The sequence below is a fragment of the Anticarsia gemmatalis genome, chromosome 8 (assembly GCF_050436995.1).
Source record: "Anticarsia gemmatalis isolate Benzon Research Colony breed Stoneville strain chromosome 8, ilAntGemm2 primary, whole genome shotgun sequence".
Lineage (NCBI taxonomy): Eukaryota > Metazoa > Arthropoda > Insecta > Lepidoptera > Erebidae > Anticarsia > Anticarsia gemmatalis.
This window is the reverse complement of record NC_134752.1, coordinates 4952483-4962421: the sequence shown is the minus strand read 5'-3', so window position 1 is coordinate 4962421 and position 9939 is coordinate 4952483. Positions and strand designations below refer to the sequence as shown.

The 9939-nt window shown below is 34.6% G+C and overlaps 2 protein-coding genes across 2 annotated transcripts; both read left to right on the top strand.

The window, feature by feature from the left end:
* The first annotated feature begins 2253 nt into the window (after positions 1–2253).
* On the top strand, positions 2254–4040 carry LOC142974695 (uncharacterized). The gene is made up of 3 exons (XM_076117162.1): positions 2254–2311; positions 3029–3269; positions 3703–4040. Exons 1-3 carry the CDS (start codon positions 2300–2302, stop codon positions 3930–3932), a joined length of 483 nt encoding a protein of 160 aa, XP_075973277.1. The 5' UTR covers positions 2254–2299; the 3' UTR covers positions 3933–4040.
* Positions 4041–4229: 189 nt separating this feature from the next.
* On the top strand, positions 4230–7754 carry LOC142974758 (ankyrin repeat domain-containing protein 27-like). The gene has a single exon (XM_076117255.1). It carries the CDS (start codon positions 4453–4455, stop codon positions 7204–7206), a length of 2754 nt encoding a protein of 917 aa, XP_075973370.1. The 5' UTR covers positions 4230–4452; the 3' UTR covers positions 7207–7754.
* The last annotated feature ends 2185 nt before the right edge of the window (positions 7755–9939 follow it).

Sequence of the window (9939 nt, the reverse complement as noted above, 5' to 3'; positions counted from 1 at the left end):
CACATTGCCCCGTCATATTAAAATAACAACGCAATGTCTGACAATGGACCCTAACTTTTTCATCAAATTAGATTGATATTGTTTAGATTGTGTGGCAATCTTTTAGAAACTCGCTTGAATATGTCAGGTTGTAGTCAAAGACACCTGACTATACACTTACTTATGTCTTCCTCTATTCTAACGAAGATATGACTCTAATAAAGAAAAAAAAATCAGTTTCCATATAAGTATCTCAAATACTTATAAACCTAACTTTTATGAATAGGTAAGTTTGTTTGTTTGTCGTATGGTTAATGCTCAACCTAGTGTCAAAGTTGTTCAAGCCGCCCGAGAGGCCTTTGACATGGCTTAACGACTGTTATCTAAGTAGACAACAGCCGGGACCGACTTTTTACGTGCCCTCCGAAGCTCGAAGACGCCCAGCTCAAATAGCACTATGCGGTCACCCATCTATGGAATGACCGCGCTATGGGTTGCTTAACCCACAGATCGTTTACCGACCGGTAAGCGCAACTGGCTATGGGCGCCTCAAAAGTTAAGTAAAAAAATGGGTCCGTGGGCACCAACATACCTATTGAAGTTATATTTAAACCTGTGTCTAATATCAACACGCTAATTACATATACATGCGTGGAAAATAGAATCGAGTGTGAATCATCACTATGATTAAACATTATGAAACACATAAGGTATGTGTTTATGACTATGCAGACTGATTGTTTAGATTTATTGTACCTACTGTGTTATACAAGGCTAGGTAGAGGGACCCTCTTAGCTACCTACTTATTTAATAGGTAATTAACTGCCATGCCGATGGGCGATGTATGAGTGATGGGCATATAAAATGGCTTACTTTCTTATTAAATTAACAGTTGGGTAAAAAAAATTACACTAAAATTTAAAAATATTAGTCTAGGCTATTTATAATATATTAGTATAGTGTTTATTTACGAAATGAAACTAGATCAATATCTCGCAGTTAGATAGTCATTCGATTCCAACAAGATTAATTTATAACAATAGACAGCCAATAAACCAGGCCTAATAATTAAATTAATCGTAGAATAGATCAAATAAACAGAAACGTCAATATTATGTAGACAGCAACAATATCAAGCGATCGTGATAAATAAATCATTCAGCGTGTTATACGAACACTAAATACGGCCTGAAATAAGCTTAAATTATACTAAAAAAAACCAATCAAATTCATGTAGGAGTCGCGCATGTGTTCCGTACCCTTGTCTATAAAAACCGAAAAAAGTACGTTTGTTGTGTTGGAGCCTCCTTTAATACTTATTACTGTTATAACTGCAACAAAAGTAGATCATCTGTAAAACTTTCAACTGTCTAACTATCATGGTTCATGATTCAAGTAGCGAAGTCTCAGTAAAGGGGTCCCGATTATAAGTCAGATTACACATAAGCTAACTTAGATATAAACGAACAAACCTACCCAAAAAAGATAGCATATTGATAACACTATCTCAGCTCTCAATATCGTCGAAGCGTCGAGTGCCTAAGTCTAGACATAACTCGTAATGTATTAGGTAAACATTTTATCGACTTGTATAACATTTTATCAGAACACACGTGCAAATTTTATGACAGCTTGATAGACGCACAAATTCAGGGTCTTCTTTGATAGGTACCGTCTATGTTTGCAGAGAGAAAGCATAAAATATGAAACCAAACAAAAATTAAGAAGCTACCAGGTTTCTACCCAACATATTTTTGTTAAGAGATCTGTTTAGGTAATACATTTATTATCAATATACCTATATTAATAGAAAATCACCTTTGCCCGCTCTATTATATCAACGTAATTCCGATACAATTCACTCACCTTTTGTACAAATTAGCACAAGCAGTTAGCATGTTATTATAAATTTACACATAATGTGGAAAAGTCCCGCGATTTAAACAAATGCATAATAATAAACTTGTGTTATTGATATGAATGATTATGGAAAAACCAGTGACTAGACTCAAAAGTCAACATAGTGCTATGAGACTTGGAAGATAGGTATAGCAATTTTACTAATACGAATGCCACATAAAAGCACCCCGAATTTTAATAAACATTAATTACCTAAATTAGTCTGTACTCCAGGCAAGGATTTTAATTAAAGACAAAATGCCTACAAAAGAAGAAAGCCGTTCAAGCGCAGTCGTGGGTAAAACCGAGTCTTGAATGTGACTCGTGAAACCGCTAATTAGCACAATCTGTCATACATTCAGGTATATTATAACGACGCCATACAGGTTTCCTTCAGTCGAAGAAGAAAAACACATTAAAATGGAAATATTTGTGAGTTCTTATTTTATTTATTGGATTTTGTTTACACATCACTTTATTTAGGCGTGAGTGGATCGGGAAATAGTGTTTGTTTTCCATTGTAGATACATGAAATAGTTCGTATTTCGTAGAAGGGCTAGTTTCACGACTCATAAATATACAGACGTCGATGTGATCAAGTCTTTTGTAGGAACAAGTTTATATTATAGGTGCCGCTTGTTTATAAGGGTACACTAAGTAAAGTAGCTCTTTCCTAGTCGTTATTCAGTCCAGTTACTAGAGTTTATTGTTAGCTTGACTATTTTTCAATGGTGACGTCTTAAAAAAAGCATAGCGTAAAGTCCCTGAATGCCAGAATATTTTGACCACAGTCTGTACCTAATTTAGAGTTAGCTAAAAGCTTAATGTGAATGTAGCATTCGGTATTCGATTCCATTTATAATGTTCTCTATTGAATGGGCCGGGCTACGCGAAGGCTACCGAATTGATCGCAAATACAATTACTTTATTAAATTACTTGGACGATTAAATATTAATATCATTGAGCAATATGTACGACACGTATCAAGTCACCAAACCACTAATGACACGCTAATGTTAAATGTCATTAAGAAAATTAAATGAGCTATAATCTTGTCACTTATAAGATTAAAGAATCTTTTTACAAATTATTATCGATAAACCAACCGAATAATTGTTTTATTGTACTTATAACCTACTTAATTCCAGAAACATAAGTGGACTATAATCATCGTATTAGCTATAAGTATACAAGAAATTTATACTACAAAAGAAGTTAAGGACGTGGAACAAACGACAGAAAAACTGGACGAAATATTGAATCCATTAAAGAATCTAATACTAAACGAAAATGAAATTGGAGATGTCAACCACACTGGAGACCACACAAAGGACACCATATCGAGAGTGAAACGACAATTCTATTATGATCCATATTATTATCGCAGACGTAAGTAATTCAATAATTTAGTAAGTCGCAATACTCGCTACCCATCAATTAGGTATTGTGAAAAAAAATGTTTTAAATTGTTAATCATGTTTGCAATAAAACTGCATTAAGCCAGACTGTCAGATATAATCTTGACTATTATTTCAATAGCCGCATTGATATAACGAGGCATGTACGGAAGAGATTACCTATAACTTATCATAATCTTCTGATTACATTACTACTCCTTATTTACTACTCTGATGTTATAATAGGTACCTACCTAAATATAATTCCCCGTGCAAATTAACTGATATGATAATGCCATTCCTGTATATTAACATCGATAGCACACTTTTTAAAGGTTGGATGATGATACGCACACATTTTAAAGGTTAGACAATGAACATCTAGAGCGATACAACTTGTTTTACGTTGCAATATTTCATTACAGCTCCCATCATACTTCCCATATTAATTGGTGGAGGAGGATGGTACGGCGGACGAGGTTTCGGAGGCAGGGGATTTGGCGGAAGAGGCTTCGGTGGAAGAGGCTTCGGCGGTAGGGGCTTCGGTGGTAGAGGCTTCGGAGGCCGGGGCTTTGGAGGCCGGGGTTTCGGAGGCGGTAGAGGCTTTGGCGGCCGCGGTGGTGGATTTGGAGGCGGACGAGGTGGAAGAGGATAGATAAGTAATATTTGTAATAATGGGTAAGTTTAAATAAAGACTGTAACGGATATTTAATAAGATTAAGATCTTAAAATAAATAATAATTTTTAAATATAAATACTTAAATACTAAATTTGTTCGTTTTATTTATATTTTCATACATATCAATTTGTTTATAAAAATAAATGGTTAATTTTAGAGAAAATGTTTATAGTTTTATCATACTTGTTATTTCACAGGTTTATTAGTTTACAAATTATATTGTTATTATCTAATCTGTGGTAAGCTTATCAATTCCACTGACAGTGACAGTTGCGATGTCAACAAAAGCAGTTGTCAAATTCAGTCGTTCGCCATGCAAGGCCATGAGCAGCTTGTGATTTTGTGATTAGTACCTTACTGAGGCTTTGCAACTTAATTAATATTCCGTCACACACGAATAACAATTTCGAAACTACATAGTTACAAATTCTTCAAACTTACGTCGTCGTTTAGATATTAGTTGCTTTTAAAATACGGAACAAACATCAAATTAAACATGGATGGGACCTACGACGAGATCATCTCCGATAACCCATTCTTTGTGGAATTGAAAACGGAATACGCAAATTTATTTCAACACTGTATAACACAATCTTGGGTAATATGTGTACCGAGGATTGGAAGTTTGACGAGTCGTGTATTCACCGTGGAAGACTTTTGTGCTCATATACTTGTGCCAAGTGATGAATTACCGGAAACACACTACAGCACGCTTACAGAAAAACAAGTGACCGTAACTAATAAAGTAATTACATTAGAAGTGACCAAAGGACTGCCTTTACAAAGCCATATACTATTTGAAGAGACATTCTACACAGAAGATTTCATCAAATACAAGGTTTGGTGCATAGAAACTCCACTCGAACCTACTGCCAGTTTCAGTGATAACACAATCTCTAAGGAATACCTCATATCTATTAATGACTGCATAGATTTATTGTGGACTCAAGCTGCTGGCCGACAAGTCCTTGATCAAATTGAACACAGTGTGCAAATATTTTTGAAGAAACATCCAACACTCCCTGTAGCAGTGGCACCTCTTAGAGACACTGTCAGTGAACTGTACACCCAGTGCCTTCAGATTGCACTTCAAAACAGAAGGCTAAGGGATAAATCAAAGTCTTGTAAGCAAGTGTTAGAAAACATCAAGTTAGCTGTAGAATGTTACATGCAACACTTACTGTTTGATGCCTTGTTCAAGCCCATCTGTACCTGCTGTGCCTATGAAGACTCACACCTCAACAAGAAGATCCGCAACATGTGTGACATACAACTTAGAGACCTTGACATAAAAAAGGACTTGTACCATGCAGTTCCTAAAGCAAAACAAATACTTTCTAAAATAGACACTTACAACACAGTTTTGGAAAAGGTTTTGTGTGTGAAACAAGCTTTGAATGCTATCAACAAGAGAGATGATAGCAATAACATTGTTCTACTTACTGCTGATGATTTGTTACCAGTGTTTGTGTTTCTTGTTATCAAGTCAGGACTGCCTAATTGGTACAGTCAACTGACTTACATGAAAGAGTTTAGATTCAGTGGTGTTGGCCGCGGTGATGGTGATGAAAGTGCATTCCTTATAACTACCTTAGAAGCAGTGATAGAACACATACAATCTGGTGCCTTAGCCGGTCCACCAGATCCTGAATCATATTACTATGAAAGTAACCTCACAGAGGACAACTTAAGTACTACTAGGGAAAGAAAGGGCAGTCTCACTGAATCCATTTCAACATCTGATACTAATGGAAGAGAAGAAACACTTGAATACATCTTTGAACTTATCAAAGCTAACCATTGTGAACAAGTGCAAGCAATATTGCAGAAAAATCAAAAGCACCTTGCAGGTTTTAACCAAGATGAAAATAACATCCTTAAAATAACCATGGATGTGAACCTGACAGATGATGATGATGATGACAGTGATACAGAGATATATCACAAACTTTGTCACCCACTGTGTAATTGCAAAAAATGTTGCTGCAAAATTTCAAAGAATCTTTTAAAGACATCACCGACTGTAACGTCTAGGGACAGTCATGGTTTAACAGCATTACATGTGGCATGTATCCATGGAAAAGCTAATGTAGTAGAGTGCCTCATAGAAATGGGTGCAGAGGTAAATGCAACAGATCTTAATGAATGCACCCCACTACATTATGCATCTTCAAGAGGACACCAAAATGCATTACTGTTATTACTACATTCTGGAGCTGACATAAACCAGGCAAACATTGATAAGAACACGCCACTCCACATGGCTGTCAATAATGGACACCTCAATTGTGTCAAAGCACTTATATACTTTGCCGAGCACAGTAGAAGAAAGATTAAAATAAATTGTGTGAATGAGAGTGGGAACACACCTCTACATCTAGCCTCTAAGTGGGGCTACGAAGGGATTGCTAGACTGCTGATTGAAAATGGCGCCGAACCATCCTTGCAGAATCGAAATAACAAAACTGCATTTGACTATGCACACAATTTGAAAATTTTACAAGTCCTCAAATCATGCACCCCAAACTTGTATGAGTACATACATATCACAAGTTCTGATGTTAAAGCTTTGAATTGCAAAAATGACCCTGTTCTTAAGTTACAGAAGATGAGTATTAGTAATGAAACTAATAAAGTGACAAAAGCTGTGGAAAACTTGAAGTTAATAGAGAGAATATTAAAAGCTATATCCTATGGTGATGTGAAACTTGCCTGTTTTTACATGAACATCAACTATGCTGCCTATGTGGATATGGATAATAAGCCAGATAGTGGACTTTGCCATCCATTGTGTGGATGCCAGAGATGCAGGAAGAAGACTGGTTCAGATTCATCAGACTTTGATATTAATTTTGCTGATACCAATGGATTTACTGCTTTACATTATGCAGCTAGATATGGACTGGATGAATTATGCAAAATCTTGTTGCTGAATAAAGCAAATATTAACTGTATTAATAAGAAAGGGCAGACACCTCTTCATTTGGCTGCTTTGAATAACAAAATCCACGTGATACGGTTTCTACTGGACAACGGCGCTAATATAAATGCGATAGATCTGGCCGGCAACACGCCCCTACACGACGTCAGCGCAATGGGGAATATCGGAGCTGCGAAAATATTGATTACATACAACCCTGACATATCCATGCTAAATGGAGCAGACAAATGTGCTCTGACATTAGCCAAGGAAAAGGTACATTTAACAATCATAGATTTAATAGAGAAATATGCAAATAGAATTAAGTAACTACTTAATATTTTGTATCAGGATTTTGTTTAGTGGTGTATACTCTAGCCGGCGTAATTATCGAATAAGGACAGATGTATTTCATAGCTTTAATTTGATACCAATTTATTTTATTTTTGTATGGAGATTATCTGCATTTGTTTTTTTAAATACATTCCAATTTTTGATATCGTATTTATACTACTATATTTTTTTAATACTCTATCTATTCTATTTCTGTGTTCATTTTTTCACTACTTAAAGAATCACAAATAGGCTATGATTAGACGAGTTTTTTTTCTGAGCACTTATTAAAATATTTTGAAGGTCAGTAGGTATCAATCAGTATAACATAAAAACTATGTAAACCTGTTAGTAGTGTCTGTGTTTCTTTATGTTCACTTGCACAAAAAATAACTCAACTTTGCTCTGTGCCATTATGTACTCAACTAACCCACAATATTTTTTTCTAAGACTGATTTATAACAATAGTATTCTTTAATTTTTTAAATAATCATTGTTATTTTATGTTTAAGTTTGACTGACAATAAAATATATTTGTATGAGTATGTCGTGTTTATATTTATTATACAAAATGAAACAACTATTTCACAAATGTAGTATATTTTATTTGGTATTTACAATACAAATATACAAACAATTTGAGCATCAGTTAGTCTGAACGACACAAATTCGTGATCAATTTCGAAATAATACATAAAAATTCATTAAAATATCACTTGGTAAAAAATCTTCTATGTTTAAAAGCCAATCTCAATAATATATATTAGGTAATATTTAATATGTTTAGGTCATTGATTTAATGTACACAGTATCCTGCTGCGATCAACACTTAGACGTTAGTTAAAACTATAATATATTAACATTTAAGTACTTAACTAATATTTACAATTCACAGGAACATTATTTATAACAGTCGCGAATGATTCATTGTGCATCCATTTCCCTGAAAAGGGACATTCGTCATACATTCCATAGTAACAGTAAAACAATAACGTTATAATAACAAACGCGTAATATTGTCAATGAGAATAGTAATAGAGTAAGATCCCAGAGCTGCCAGACCTACGTCATTTTAGCAAAGCTGAAACTTTGAGGATTGTTAGTATAAAGGGTCTGTTAAGAGGTATGCACATCCACTACCTTGAAAGCGGGGCCGTTTCTGAGGTAGCGCGGAGTGAAGGTGCGTAAAAAACGACCCAACCCACGTTATAGTAGCAAAGTTGGTTTTCAGATATGTTATTAATGATATTATGTAGAATTAAGATTGACTATTGCCAGACCGTTTCCCGGGGCCATTACTTCTGCCAGACGCCTTAAATGTTATAAAAAAATGAGGTCAACTACGTCATAGTAGCAAGCCTAAATTTTATATATGTTATTAAAGGTACAATTTTAAGACCCCCTGTATGCGGACAGACCATTCCGCGGGGCCCTTCGTCCCCTAGACGCCATTAAACTTTCCCTATGAGTGCGAGAGTAAGAGCATTATTCATACGCATAAATGAAAAACAATTGAATTAAAAAAATAAAAATTGAAAAATTATTGAATACTAACTGACCCGCGCATCTTTGCTTGCGTCACTTAAGAGAAATAGGTCAAAATGTTACATAAACGGGTTATGTAACATTTTTCACTGGTACTCTGCTCCTATTGGTCGTAGCGTGATGATATATAGCTTATAGCTTTTCTCAATAAATAGGCTATCCAACAGTAAAATATTTTTTTATTCGCACCAGTAGTTCCTGAGATTAGCGCGTTCACACAAACAAACAAACTTCTCAGCTTTATAAAATTAGTATAGATTAAAAGTACTTGGAATGTTTAGGAAGATAAGTAACATTATTTCAATTATTAATATTATATTATATATTATATTATTATATTATTTTATTTCATTATTTTATTATTTCAATATACCTACTTGTAACTGTTTTCAACATCATTACCTACATTTTTTTTTACAGAGAATTCAAGTAACAATGAAGACGATGGTGGAGATGATTTAAATATTCAATTTGATGAGGGAAGTAAGAGCTCAGATAATGATGATGATGATGAATGACTACAATTTTTTTTTCATAATTTTTGTGAATAGTGTAAACCATATCTATTTTTAAAATAATTCCCAAAATAATGTTACTTATCTTCCTAAACATTCCAAGTACTTTTAATCTATACTAATTTTATAAAGCTGAGAAGTTTGTTTGTTTGTGTGAACGCGCTAATCTCAGGAACTACTGGTGCGAATAAAAAAATATTTTACTGTTGGATAGCCTATTTATTGAGAAAAGCTATAAGCTATATATCATCACGCTACGACCAATAGGAGCAGAGTACCAGTGAAAAATGTTACATAACCCGTTTATGTAACATTTTGACCTATTTCTCTTAAGTGACGCAAGCAAAGATGCGCGGGTCAGTTAGTATTCAATAATTTTTCAATTTTTATTTTTTTAATTCAATTGTTTTTCATTTATGCGTATGAATAATGCTCTTACTCTCGCACTCATAGGGAAAGTTTAATGGCGTCTAGGGGACGAAGGGCCCCGCGGAATGGTCTGTCCGCATACAGGGGGTCTTAAAATTGTACCTTTAATAACATATATAAAATTTAGGCTTGCTACTATGACGTAGTTGACCTCATTTTTTTATAACATTTAAGGCGTCTGGCAGAAGTAATGGCCCCGGGAAACGGTCTGGCAATAGTCAATCTTAATTCTACATAATAT

Excerpts from the sequence above, each read along its gene's own strand:
- LOC142974758 (XM_076117255.1), top strand. The coding sequence starts at position 4,453 with ATGGATGGGACCTACGACGAGATCATCTCCGATAACCCATTCTTTGTG.
- LOC142974695 (XM_076117162.1), top strand. Across the intron at positions 3,270-3,702 it reads TCCATATTATTATCGCAGAC|CTCCCATCATACTTCCCATA; the intron begins GTAAGTAATTCA and ends ATTTCATTACAG.